A 14,645-nucleotide genomic window follows, 5' to 3' on the forward strand; every position below is an offset into this window, starting at 1 on the left:
TCATGCAATCATATGATATGTTCATTCATATTTATTTACTTGATGGTTAGATTTTGTGCAAACCCGTCTCGATAGACACTACCCTCTTATCACATACCACCAAACAGCAATTCATAGTGTCTGTTCCGGTTGGAAGAGTGAGTACGCCAGTCTAACTACAAGCACAAGAGGTATAACATTTTAGTTTCCAAGGTTAGTGGCGCACTGTCATAAGGAATCGTTCATATTTCTGACTAGACGGTGGTGATCACTTACCATTTGGTGGCCTATTTGCACGACCTATTTTTAAAAACTACCATAATTTGTATTTTGCATGATAATAGGATCGATTTCTTATTTCGCACCAAAATTGCGATCGCTCAATAAAGGCTCATCCCATATAATAACTTATTCAAAATATAAATAAGATATTTGTTTTACAAACATCTATATATATAAAAATGCCGATTCATTTTGTATGTCCAGTCTGTCAAATCATTCATTAGTATGTTGAATATATTCAGTAATTAAATTAGCACAATTTATCTAAACATCAGTGGCGACGCGGACCGCGGTGAAGTACCTTATCACAAACAATATTTACATATATAAACAACAAATAAACATATATGCGCTAAAAGTGATACTATATTTCTTGTTTTACATGATCTTAAATATCAGAGCTTAAATTATAACGAACCGATTAGTAAGCTACTGGCATGTAAAAGTGGAGTACGGCGCCCATAGATATTGCTCCGTAATAAATATTAAGCTCGTCTGGGCAGGTACCACCCACTCATCAGATATTCTACCGTAAAACAGCAGTACTTGGTATTGTTGTGTTCCGGTTTGAACGGTGACTGAGCCGGTTTAATCACAGGCACAAGGGACATAATATCTTAGTTCCTAAGGTTGGTGGTGCATTGGTGATGTAAGTTAACATTTCTTACAATGCCAATGTCAATGAGCGTTGGTGACCACTTACCATCAGGTGGCCCATATGCACGTCTGCCTTCCTATTCTATAAAAAAAAAATAAAAAAAAATAAATAGATACTTTTGGATATTTTCATGTCATTTGATAAAAAACAAATGACAAGCTTCAATATTACAAACTAATTCGTCTAGCAAAATGGAGAATCATCTATATACAAAATACTCGCTGTATAAATAATTTATTTGACAAATAATTACAAGACTAGTTTTCAATTCAATATAATATGATTTAATAATGAGTTTAGCACCTTCATTCGATCTACATTTTACAATATTAAATGTCAAACTGTCATTGAGTAAACGAAAAGATTTGAGATGGCTCAGTGGTTAGAATATGTGAATCTGAACCGAAGATTGATCAACTTAATTTGATCAACATCATCTAGTTCCGGCGGTGAAGGAAAGGCGGTGGTGGAATATGTTCCAAAGAACTCATCAAAAGAGAGGCTTTTTTTAACGCTGGAAAAACCCATTACGCGTTTCCTCCACGGGAACAGTGGGAGGGGGATGGGGTTTGCTGGTACACAAGGCGCCAAGTGCACCCCAAACATCGGAATACCCACTAAAAATCAGCGGTACCCTTTCCATCTTAACGAAGAGTGCCACGGGATCGCTTGCGCATGCTGCCGTGGCCTTAAAAGAGAGGCCTTAAACCAACACTGATATATTAAAAGGCTATTACTTATTTTTAATAAAACTAGATATGCATAAGAATCATATCATAAAACAACTATCATCAAGGTTAGTATTTTGACTAAATTATATTTATAATGCAACACACTGACAAACAAACATTGTTTTATTATGTACATAAAATAAGTGGAGTTTGTTGTATTGTAGTCGTTTGTCGTACACATGCTAAACGAAACCTTAAAAAACCACAAACATGTATCTCCCTTAAACCAAGGACAGACAATTTTGAACCTTATCACATTGCAATAAGAATATACTTAGCAGTTATTCATTTAATACTTAAATTGGTTATCTAGCTTTATATACAGACGTGCATGTCCTTTATCGATATTTTGATACGGAATAATACAAATCAAAGTCGTATTTTTTGTTTCATCATCAAAATGGGTTCAGTAAAATCTCTGCTAATATTTTTCGTATTCATGCTCACACTTGAGGTATGTATGTTTGAATTTCACTTGTGAATATGTGTGCTTAATTAATCATAGTCAATCGTTGAGGCAATTTGGTCCAGCCCTGACACTAACAATGCCATCCTTCTTGCCGCGAGACGTCCAATGCTCAGCTACCTTTGTTTTGCCTCACTCCAGCTTTAGTCATTTTGTCTTATATTGTGTCCTGTTCAGTCAAATTTAATTAAATCAAAATATACTATACTATATTAAACTTTTATGAGCATCTTGTGTTCCATTTTACATAATTTATTTATATATAAAGCTACCATCTATTCGAATATGTTATAATAACGGGAAGAACCGACAAGAAACTTAGTTATTACTCATTTTTACCAATTATACAAAAAAATTATAAATAGCCTTTAAATGTCCCACTGCTGGGCTCTTCTCTGTTTGAGGAGAAAGTTAGAACATATTCCACCACGCTGCTTATGCGGATTGCGGATTGTTAGGTACGTGATGAATTATAAACACGAATTTAGCACATGATAATTCAGCATCCTCAAGTTTGAGTCCAGAATCTTCGGTTAAGATTCAGGTGTTCCAATCAGTGAGCCATGACTTTGACAATGGTATTCGTGTAGCCTGTACGAAAACCAACGAATATAACTTTTTTATCATAACATATATAGTGTAAAAAATAATTAATTCATTGTTAAATGATCTGAAAGATTTATTTGTTGTAGAATTGAAAACCGTGCCCCCGGAAGGATGTTTCGACTTTGTGAATTTGAGAACTTTGAGAACTCATTGTTACAAGTTTATCCTTTGTTCTCGTGTTTATTTTAATTTTCCTCGTAATTTATTCTAAGGATCGGTTTGCTGTTCTTACGTAATTAAATACCGATATTGAAATTTTGTATTACTTCATTTTCAAAAGCGTGTAGGTAGTTCGTTTTTGTTGATTTTTATATAATGTTTTTAGTTTAGGAAAAAGAGTAATTACCGAGTTCATGGCAAGTTCTTCTCGGTAGAATCTACATTTGGAATCTGTGATTGATTTACATTCAATTTACAATACATGATTCAAAAGTGCTTGAAATAACTTCAATAAATAATTTATTTATAAATGAAATTGTTGAGATTGTTAAGCCTTATATATTTTTGTAATCAAGTATGGGCTGGCAGGTAGTTAATAACAAATAAAGGACTATAAAAACAAATCGAAAAATCAAATTCTATTTAAGCGAAATTTTTCGTTTAACTACGTGAAGGTTTTGTGAAAATAAATCATTTTCCAAACTGTATCGGCTGTGGGAGGATACACCCCCTCCTCATGAACGAGTGGGATGCGAGGAGTTTATAAACTCATTTCAATTAATTTTGCTAGAAATACGAGGCAAGTATTTTTGTTAAATTGACATTCGATGGAAAAGTAAATATAAGGAATATATTTGTTGATAGGCTTATTTTCTAATATTAAAATGTAAAAGTGTTAAGTTTGTTTGTTACGTCACGTCTTAACAACTCAACCGATTACCATGTAATTCAGCATATATGTTGATAGTGGTACACAGAAGTACATAGGGTACCTAATACCTGCACCTCCTCCGATGATTTGTAAGATCTTATAATACTCGAATAAATAATAATACTTGATATAATTTTAATTATTGTTAAAGTCAAACAGGCGAGCGATTTTTTTCTTAGATAGTTCGTTATCATCTCTAATGAGTTATATATGTCATTTTTCACGCCATCGATATGACTTACCGTGGAATACAAGCTCTTATGTCACTTGTGCTTATAATTACACTGGAGCAGTCACCACCCAAACTGACATGTGGAGTAGTGATAAAAAAAATTATGTCATTGGAAAAACGCTTTTACGCGTTTCCCACATATGAATGGGATATTTGGGCCTTGCCGGAGCAGCACCCACTCCATCTCTTCGCGTACCACGGCATGGTTTACTCAAATACCAAAACTAGACCTACCAGAACTCTATCAACTATCTTACACCTGCCATTTTTTCTTTCAACTATTCATAGATAATAAACCTCCATAGACGTACTGTGCTTGCCTTTGGTGATCCTTCTATTATTTTAGTTTATAGTATAGTAGAATTTATTCTATAATAGTCAAATTTAAAGTGATTTTTATTTCCAGATAATTGCTTGCCACTGATACGGAAGGTTCGGCTACCCGCCACCTCCGCCCCTGCCGCCCCCGATCATATTTGGAGGATTCGGGTATGGAAGATATTACAGACCATACCCGCAAATCATAGTCGCCCCAATACCGCCACCATTCTTTGGTTAATAAATAGTGGTAGCTTCGGACGTTGCGACTTCAGGGGTGTTGATTCGAATTCCGTTTCTCCGCGTGATGTAAATTTTAGTATTTATTTTAAGATAATGTTATGATAATGTTTATTTGTAAGGCTTATTAAAATATTATAAAAGCTTAAATTGTGTGTTTGTTTGTCCGCCAACACCCCGGTTAGTTTAAGCATAGTTATTCTGTCTGTATTTAAGACACGTACGAAACGATTTGCTTCCTCGTTTCTGATACGCACCGCTAAGGTCTGGAATACCGTCCCGACCTCCGTTTTCGCCACCATCTACGATATGGGTACCTTCAAGTCAAGAGTGAATAGGCATCTTCTAGGCAAGCGCTATCCACCTTAGACTGTCACTTCACTTTCCATCAGGTATGATTACAGTCAAGCACTAGTTCCCGTAACAGCCTGTGAATGTCCCACTGCTGGGATGAAGGCCTCCTATCCTCTTTTTGAGGACAAGGTTTGGAGCTTATGCCACCACGCTGCTTCAATACGGGTTGGTGGAATACACATGTGGCAGAATTTCAGTAAAATTAGACACATGCAGGTTTCCTCACGATGTTTTCCTTCACCGCAAAGCACGAGATAAATTATAATCACAAATTAAGCACATAAAAATTCAGTGGTGCTTGCCCGGGTTTGAACCCACGATCATCGGTTAAGATTCACGCGTTCTTACCACTGAGCCATCTCGGCTTTCAGCGCTTGTCTACACATAAAAAAAAGAAAGTTAGAATTAAATTTAATAGAAACGACTATATAGCAATAATAAATATATGGTATACAAATTATCCGGAAAAGAACCGGAGTCACCGACATAGCTTGCAAAATTAGCAGGCTGAAGTGGCAGTGGGCTGGTCACGTATGTCGTAGGACCGATGGCCGTTGGAGCAGACGAGTCCTAGAGTGGAGACCGCGAATCGGCAAGCGCAGCGTAGGGCGCCCTCCAGCCAGGTGGACCGACGACCTTAAGAAGGTGGCGGGCACCAACTGGATGCGGAAGGCGGAGGACAGGGAGCTTTGGTGCACCTTGGGAGAGGCCTATGTTCAGCAGTGGACAACGATTGGCTGTTGATTGATTGATTTGATACAAATGTTATTATTTAAGTTTAATGATGTATATAGAGAAACTATATATGTGTTTTATTATTTATATGGGTTTGTTAAAGATATATTATTTTTTAAATTAAATTATTTTAAAATATTAATCCTTTTTTTATATATATCTGATATACTTTATCTGTTCGAAAAAATTGTTATATTTTTTTAAAGAATTAAAACATACATACTTATTTCCTGTTGGTTTCTTATGAAATTGTAACTCTCAGTAACAGTACAGTAACAGCCTGCTAATATCCCACTGCTGGGCTAAGGCCTCCTCTCCCTTTTGAAGAGAAGGTGAAGGTTGTGATTTTCAATGGAAATATATTAAAAGTGTAATCTTCGGATTTGACTTGATGATATAATAACCATAGAGATCATTCATGATGTATTTCTGAGATATATCACTAAATAGATTCGCTTCAATAAGGCGCCTGAAGCTAGCAAAATTTCAAATGTTCCCCTTGCGTCACACGTCTGTTACCCGCTGGCCGATACTGTATTTAATGTTTTTTTTTCACGAACAATTATTCTCAAGGATATAGTACAGTTCTTTTTACTATAATATGATAATACAAAGCGCTGTAATTATTTTTCCGTTTTCGCTCGACACATTTGCGTCGTAACGTCTGATTTAAGAAACGGATATATATTTGATGTATGGGTAACATGAGACATGAGACGTCGTTTTCTCCCGGAAAGAAAGTAGTAAGCGTCAAAAGGTTTTTTATCGTTATTAAAAGAAAACGAAAGGACTTACAACAAATTCCTTGAGCCCGAAATATATTAATGGATTAGCAGTTGCCCGCGGCTTCGCTCGAGTTTATATAAGTAATTGGTCCGTGATGTTAAAGTAAAAAGCATTAAATGTCATTCTGGTTAGAAATTTTATTTTGTTTTTTTTTTATTTTTTATATTACTGTTTTTTTATTATAGGTCGATGATTATTCTTTTTATGTGTAAACTTACTGTAAATTCCTGTAGTTTGATATATTATACTTTATAGTGACTTAAATGGGCTGAAGAAAAATTTATTCTATAAATGTCTTCCGGTCTATGACTTTGTTGCTTAAATGGTCATCGGTCATCTGTCCTGGTTATCTGTCCACGCCGTTAGATATAGTTACTACTGTAAATGAGCAAGCGTACGAGTACATATTTTTTATTCTATCAAACTCAGATTAAACAAAACTATTCAACTCAATAAAACCTTTGTAAGTAATCGAAGCACCTCTTTGTAAACGGTGGTAGGGCGTTGTACAAGCTCGTCTGGATAGATATGCTCATCAGATATTCTACCACTAAACAGCAATACTTAGTATTGTTGCATTCTGGTTTGAAAGTTGAGTGAGCCAGTGTAACTACAGGCACATGAGGCATAACACCTTCTTTCCCAAAATTGGCGGCGCATTAGCGATGTGCGGAATGGTTAATATTTCTTGCATCGCCAATGTCTATGTGCGATGGTGAACACAACATCAGGTGGCCCATTTGACCGACCGCCTAACTATAACATAAAAAACTACGTGTGCGGCGTTTCTTTTTGTGGCTAAAATTACTAAGTTACTCGCAGAGTTCATTTAGGAACATGCAACATAAAAACTGTCCACGTGATAACAGTTCTAACTAAAATCAATGCCGGCCATGGTCAACGATTGTCATGGGGAAGCACAATTTATGAGGGAACTATATGCTTTGAAATTCGAATGTATCATATATGATATCATGGATGGTATTCTTGGAATGAAAACTACCTCTCCTCGAGCACAACCTAAAATAAATCTGTAGGAATTGTGGTTCATGTTGAGGTACAGCTTCGAGAGTACCATTTAAGTGGTACACCTGACAATATTGACAGTGATTTGTTAAAAAATCATGTTCCTTTTTATTTAGAATATCAAATCAATAATGACAGTGATTACTTTTATAACTTGGTTAATAAGATTTACAAGATCTGTATAGTAATAGTTCTTACAAAACCGTGCATCCATTATTTTAACTTTTTCAATGAAGTCCTTTCTTAGTGGGTGTTTACATCATAAAATAAGCCGAGATGGCCTAGTGGTTAGAACGCGTGAATCTTAACCGACGACCGTGGGTTCAAACCCGGGCAAGCATCACTGAATTTTCATGTGCATAATTTGTGATTATAATTCATCTCATGATTGACGGTGAAGGAAAACATCGTGAGGAAACCTGCATGTGTCTAATTTTATTGAAATTATGCCAGATCTGATGTGTATTCTACTAACCCACATTAGAGCAGCGTGGTGGAATAAGGTCCAAACCTTATTCTTAAAAAGGGAGAGGAGGCTATAGCCCAGCAGTGGGACATTAACAGGCTGTTACAACATCATAAAATGTATCAACTGACAAAATTTTCAAGCTTCTAACCCGTGTGGTTTAGGGTCTGCGTTTATGAATCTGTCAGCACAAGTCTTTATATGTGTTTAGATAACAGCAAAAATACGTATGTTTTTATAACTTTTGATAGATTAGACTAAATAGGAACCTTGAAATACTTCAGTTGTTTCAATTTGTAATTTTTAGCCGTTTCAAAGATTAGCCTGGACAAAAAGACAGACTGACAGACGAAAATGAAAGAAAAGCTTGTTTTGTTTTTGATAAATCGCAAATAGCAATATAAACTTTAAAAGAGACAGTTATTTTGAAATTAATTTAATTTTTTTTATATGTATAGACGTATAGATTAATGTTAGTCATCCATTTTGTGTCTCAATAACCTATCTGGTATAGAGTATAATCCCGAAAAACGTAATGATTACAGGATATTTCGCGTTATTTTTCTCTTACTCGCCCGTTAAATTAAATTAATTCATCATTGAAAAGCTATTCTCGCATATATCATAACCAAGATCATTATGAAAATCCCAGCTTTTTTACAGTACAGTAACAGCCTATAAATATCTGCTGGGCTAAGGCCTCCTTTCCTTTTTGAGGAGAAGGTTTGAGCTTATTCCACCACGCTGCTCCAATGCGCGTTGGTGGAATACACAAGTGGCGAATTTTCATTGATTGACAACTCAAAAATGCATGCAATACATACATGCTCCGAACAAATATCTCCTCTATGTTACTATTAGATTATATAGATAACCTGTCACGGTAATTCTATCTAACGCAAAGACTTTCCAAATTAAACTGATAGATGATGAGACTACCTTGATTTTTTTTATAGAATAGGAAGGCGGACATACGGGCCACCTGATTGTAAGTGGTCACCAACGCCCATAGACATTGGCATTGTAAGAAATGTTAACCATCAATTACATCACCAATGCGCCACCAACCTTGGGAACTGAGATGTTATGTCCCTTGTGCCTTTAATTATGATGAAGCGAATTCCTCAGCTATATAATATATATTTAATTACATAATATGTTATTCACTATATCGACTTGTTTATTATCAAATATGTTTATATAGCACGGAACTACAGTATCCAGTGCGCTGCTGTTATTTGATACTGCGATTGTTATCAAAATATTTGATTTTATTTGATATTGTAAATGCTGACGGCACACCTCAGCAGAACACTGAATTGAAGACTGCGTGCTCAAGTTATATTTATTTATTTATTTATTTATTTATGGTCCACAAAACAGATTATAACTAAAGACACATTTAATATATAAGTAAACATTATAAGCAAGCTAAGTTATAACCCAACAACTATGTGAACACAGATTGTAGACGAAATATTTCACTTATAAAAATCGAATAACATCAGCACTTGAGAATACATTGTACACTTTACAAAAAACGTTTACAATAAATGAAAAGAAAAAATTATGCAGAAAAATATGAACAAGTTATGACAATGAAAAATAAAATGAAATTATGAAATGTTGAAATGAGGAACTAAATAATGAATAAGAAAATAGATTTAATCACTATTATTAGTTGTTAATTGAAAATATTGAAACCAATTGTTTTCTAAATAGATTTAGGTTATTGTTGAAAATGTCAATACCATCATTCGTGTCTTTTTCGAGAAAAATTTTGTTATATGCGCGACACATACGACCGATAGGATTATGATATGATATGTTGTTATTGTATGCGTCCAGGGTAAATATTCTAGGGTGTCGGTATTTAAAGTTAGTGTTTATGTTGATGGATCTTAAAAGCAAGGGTGAATCAATAACACCGTGTATTATTTTATGCAAATATACTAAGTTATTGCAGTCACGACGCATTTCTAGTGTTTGCAATTTAAAATGACTAAGCCTGTCATTGTAGCATTCGAGTTTACGTCCGTACTGATAGCGAAAACTGAGCAATCGTAAAAACCTTTTCTGTACGGCTTCTATCTTTTCACAGTGAGTGGCATAGTTAGGTGACCATATAACCGAGTTATATTCTAAAATACTGCGAACTATGGAACAGTAAAGATGTACAGTAGTTTTAGGCCTTTTAAAACTTTTAGTGCACCTGCTTATGAATCCACACAATCTGTTACTCTTGTTAATTATGTACTCGTAATGATCCCTAAAAGAGAGTTTTTCGTCAAATATTACTCCCAGGTCTTTTGCGGTGGATTTGCGTGAAAGTATGTTTTCGTTTATAGTGTAATCAAAAAGTACTTTTTTCGATCTTTTCAGTGTAAAACTTATTACAAAGCACTTTTCTATATTTAGCGTCATATGATTATTAGTGCACCATCTGGAAAGAGTATTTAAGTCCTTTTGAAGAGATATAGCATCATTGACGTTATTAATCGAAGAATACATTTTAAGATCATCGGCGTATAGTAAAAATTGACACGACAACTCTTTAGCTAGGTCATTAATAAATATTATGAAAAATAAAGGTCCAAGGTTCGACCCCTGTGGTACCCCAGATGTAATTGTTGCGGGGGAGGAAGTGTACCCTTTGATTGCAACTAATTGTGTTCTCCTGTCTAGGTATGATTCTACCCATCTTAATAAGGAGCCATGGATTCCGTATGCTTTTAGTTTGCGACAGAGCAAAATGTGGTTTACCTTGTCAAACGCTTTTGAGAAGTCAGTATATATCGAGTCCGTTTGTCCACATTTCGCAAAAGTGTTGCAAATATAGTTCTTATATTCTACCAAATTTGATGTAGTGGAACGATTTTTTACAAAGCCATGCTGTTTGTTACACAGTGCCGGATATACGTGATGATAAATTTTATCGTATACGATAGATTCTAAGATTTTGGAGAAACATGACAAAATACTGATAGGACGGTAATTTTCGCAATGTAAACGGTCTCCAGATTTATAAATTGGTATAATATAGGCAGTTTTCCAGTATTTAGGGAAGATACCATTGTTCAGGGACATGTTGAACAGAATAGACAGTGGAGTGCTAAGTTCTTGAGCACATAATTTTATGAAAGAAGGTGGAATCCCGTCAGGGCCTGCACCCTTATTTTGATCTAGATTCCTAATTTTTTTGTATATTTCATTTTTAGAGATAGTAAAGTTACTTAGTGTGTTATTATTGTAATCGACCGCATGAAAATTATGTGAGCCTTTTAGATTGGAGGAACTAAATACTGAACTAAAATAATTTGAAAATAATTCGCAAGCGTCCTGGGCGTTTTTAGAAGTTTTATTCGCATATTTAACAACTTCCGGTATTGAGTTAATTTTAGAGCCTTTTTTATCATTTATGAATCGGTAGAAAATTTTTGAATTACTGTGTATTGAGTCTTCCACCGAACACACGAAATCGTTATAGCATTTGTCTATAAGGTTCTTACTCCTTTTACGCAGTAAAGAAAAAGTGTCATAGTCTCGCGGATTATTAAATTTTTTAAACTTTTTATGATATTTATGCTTTTCAGTGAGACAACGCTTAAGTCCATGGCTGAACCAAACTGGGTAACGAAACGATTCGTCTCGTACCAGAGGTGTGTTTTCCTTGATTACTTTGTTTAAGATCTTGTAGAATTCTTCTACATTGGTGTCCATATCTTCAAATGACAGAGTTTTAGTCCAATTAATGGTTTCCAATACCGATCGAACATTTTGGTAATTACATTTAAAGTAATTAAGTTTCATGCGCTTATTTTGTTTAATTGTACCCTGTGATTTAAGATTAAAACTAATGGTAATAGGTGGATGATGTTTATCAATACGACTTAAAGTTGAGTCTACCGCGCTGTTAACTTTGATTATCGACAGATTCGATAAGACGAGATCTAAAAGTCTATCATTATGATTTCGAATACAATTAAATTGACTGAGATTGCAAAAGTTCATCATATCTAGTAATAAACGTGACTTGTGATCTTGACAAGAGCTAGGTATAAGATCATTAGATGTGGGCGTATTGTGCCATGTTAAGTTCGGTGTATTAAAATCTCCAATAATTAAGAAATTGTTTGTCTCATTTTTGTTTGTGACAATTTTTATGCAAGAAGCATAGAAAGATTCGATGCTGTCGACAGCAAGATCAGGAGGCAGATAGCAAAGACAGAGATGAAGAGTATAGACATTATCATGAGTAGATATACTCAACCATAAATCTTCGAGATCACTGTCCCAGGAAGTTTGTCTTAAGACATTAAAGCTTTTCTTAACCGCCATAACTACCCCACCGCCATCTTTTTTGTTAATACTTGTAGTATAGCGGTCTCTACGAAAAACATTGTAGCGTGAGTCAAAGACTTCATGGTCGAATATTTCGTCATTGAAATTGGTTTCAGTTAAGCAAATTACGTCATAATTGCTATTTAAAATGTTAAGGGATACATCAACAGTTTTTGATCTAATTCTATTAACATTCTGGTAATATATTAACATAATAATAAACAATTTTAGTTTTAACATGTAAAATTTAGAATAGAGCGAAAGATAATACTATAAATTAGTTATTTTAAGTTTTTTAAGCATTCTTCGTTTTTGATAAGGATGGCAGACGACGATTCGTTTTTGCGCATATAGACGTTTCCATACTTGACCCAGACATATCTATATTGTTTCTCTTTAGAGACTTTCCGTGCGGAGGCGTGAATCATTTTACATTCTGGGGATAGGTGTTCCGTTACATAGATTTTTCTTGACTCGCCAGTAACTCCTATAAGGCTCGAGTTTAATGTTTCTTTTGGATGGCTTTTATTGTATCTGTGTACAGCTGATAGGATGGTGTCTCTTATGTAAGGAGAGCTTAAGGTAACCAGAATATTACGCGGTCGAGCTGAGGATGGATTTAATTTGGCGACACGGCGGCATGCGTGAATTTGTATGGGATCGAGGGGTACATTAATGATTTCACATAATCTTTTAAACAGATCCATGACGTTTTCATTACGCGACTCCGGCACGGCTTGTATCTCGACGTTATGGTTACGGGAACTTTTTTCAAGCATACATATACGATTGTTGATCTTCTGCACGTCGTTACGTAACCGTGAGTTCTCAGTCTCCAAACTAGAAATAAGTTTTGTTTTAATGTCAACTTCTTTTTTTAAATTTTCTTGTTCAGCGCAGATGAAATCAGTAGTTGAAGAGAATTCGTCTTTTAAATTTTGTATTGCTGCATCCATTTCGGCACGCACTAGAGTTTTTATATCTTCTCGTAGTGTCAAACGAAGATTGTTCATATGTGCTTGTAGTGTGGTGTTCAATTTTTGATCAAGCAACTCACTTATTTTGTCCATAGTGATTACGTTATTGTTGTTTAAGTGTGTTGTTTGACTTTCGCTCGGTATGACGTTGCCAACTTCGGTATAATCACACGACATATCAAGTGAATCTTCAACCGTAGGAATTTGACTGTATCGAACGGGAGTATTCATATTTCCTCTGTTTCTGCGTGTTATGTTTGTACACGCTGGACAGATCCATGAAGCTCGAAATTCTGCAGTGAGGCGTTTGAATTGCTCATCAGATATGTTCAGGCACTTGTAATGATATTTATCTTCACACAATTTACAAATGAGAAATTTATTTCGTTCTAAATGCATTTGTTTACATCCTTTGCATTCCATGCTTTAAATTATAACTTAATTTTGTGCAGAATAAAATAATTTTCTCAAGAGTTGGCTTGGGATTGAACCCTAGTCTATTGGTGTTCAACTCTGTAGTTTGCAGACTGCGCCACCGTTGTAGTTAGTAATCGTTGTGAAAATATATTATAATTAAAAACACATTATTAATTTACATTTAAGCCTTAAATAAATGCAAAAAAAATAGCTACTGTACAAATCCTGGCGCGTTGAATGGTGGCTAGAATGCTAGCAGCATTTCCCCTTTGAATCGCCATTCCTATACTCTGAGCGAAGTCTGGTCACCAGAAGGGCAATGATAAAGGGTCTAATAATTTTGACGACATTTTTTGCACTTTTTTGAATATTTATATTTAGTATAACTAGTTTTTGCCCGCGGCTTCGGTTGCGTGTTGGAGGGTTGGTAGGTGTTAGGTATATAATAAATAGCTCTGTCTTTTCTTGGGGTTCAACATTACTTTATACTACATTTTATCAAAATCGGTCGTGAACGTGTAACAGATAAACAGACAGAACAGTTATTTTCGCAGTTATAGTCAAAGTCAAAAGTCAAGGTGTATACACAATTCCTTCTCGTAAGTAGAGGACACTTGCAGGCTGTTTTTGTTTAACAAATATATTTTTAGTTTCAATTATATCTAATATATAAAAATCTCGTGTCACGGTATTTGTGGTCAAACTCCTCCGAATCGGCTCGACCAATTTTTATGAAATTTGTTATGTATATTTGGGAGGTATGAAAATAGGTCGTCAAGTATATTTCATACCGCTATCTGATGAGGGTGTCCTTATCCAGAATTTTTTTTTCTATTTTTTATACACTTTTTTTTATTTGTATTTTATTTTGATAAATATTATTATTATTTAAAAAATACATTTAACCCCAAATTTTCACCCTCCTAACCCATCATTCCATTGATTGTAATCATGATTTTAGTATTTTTGTTGTTCATACAATCAAATCAAATAAATCAAAATAATTAATTAGTGAACCTCATCGAACTTTCGTCTACGTCATTCACGAGAAGCGTCACGTCATTTTGTCATTTAAATATTTGCAAAATATTTAACGATTTATTTAATTGATAAGAAATATAAACGTGTTCTATGATATTGAAAAGGTTGGTAAAATACGA

General features: G+C 34.7%; 1 protein-coding gene and 1 long non-coding RNA gene across 2 annotated transcripts; one reads left to right on the forward strand and one right to left on the reverse strand.

Annotated features, from left to right (window-relative positions):
• Positions 1-1,972: 1,972 nt before the first annotated feature.
• LOC126779001 (uncharacterized) lies at positions 1,973-4,533 on the forward strand. The gene is made up of 2 exons (XR_007670267.1): positions 1,973-2,104; positions 4,232-4,533. It is a non-coding gene; the product is annotated as an uncharacterized LOC126779001 (long non-coding RNA).
• Positions 4,534-12,372: 7,839 nt separating this feature from the next.
• On the reverse strand, positions 12,373-13,299 carry LOC126779040 (uncharacterized). The gene has a single exon (XM_050502789.1). It carries the CDS (start codon positions 13,297-13,299, stop codon positions 12,373-12,375), a length of 927 nt encoding a protein of 308 aa, XP_050358746.1.
• Positions 13,300-14,645: the final 1,346 nt, after the last annotated feature.

This window comes from Nymphalis io, chromosome 28, assembly GCF_905147045.1.
Source record: "Nymphalis io chromosome 28, ilAglIoxx1.1, whole genome shotgun sequence".
Classification (NCBI taxonomy): domain Eukaryota; kingdom Metazoa; phylum Arthropoda; class Insecta; order Lepidoptera; family Nymphalidae; genus Nymphalis; species Nymphalis io.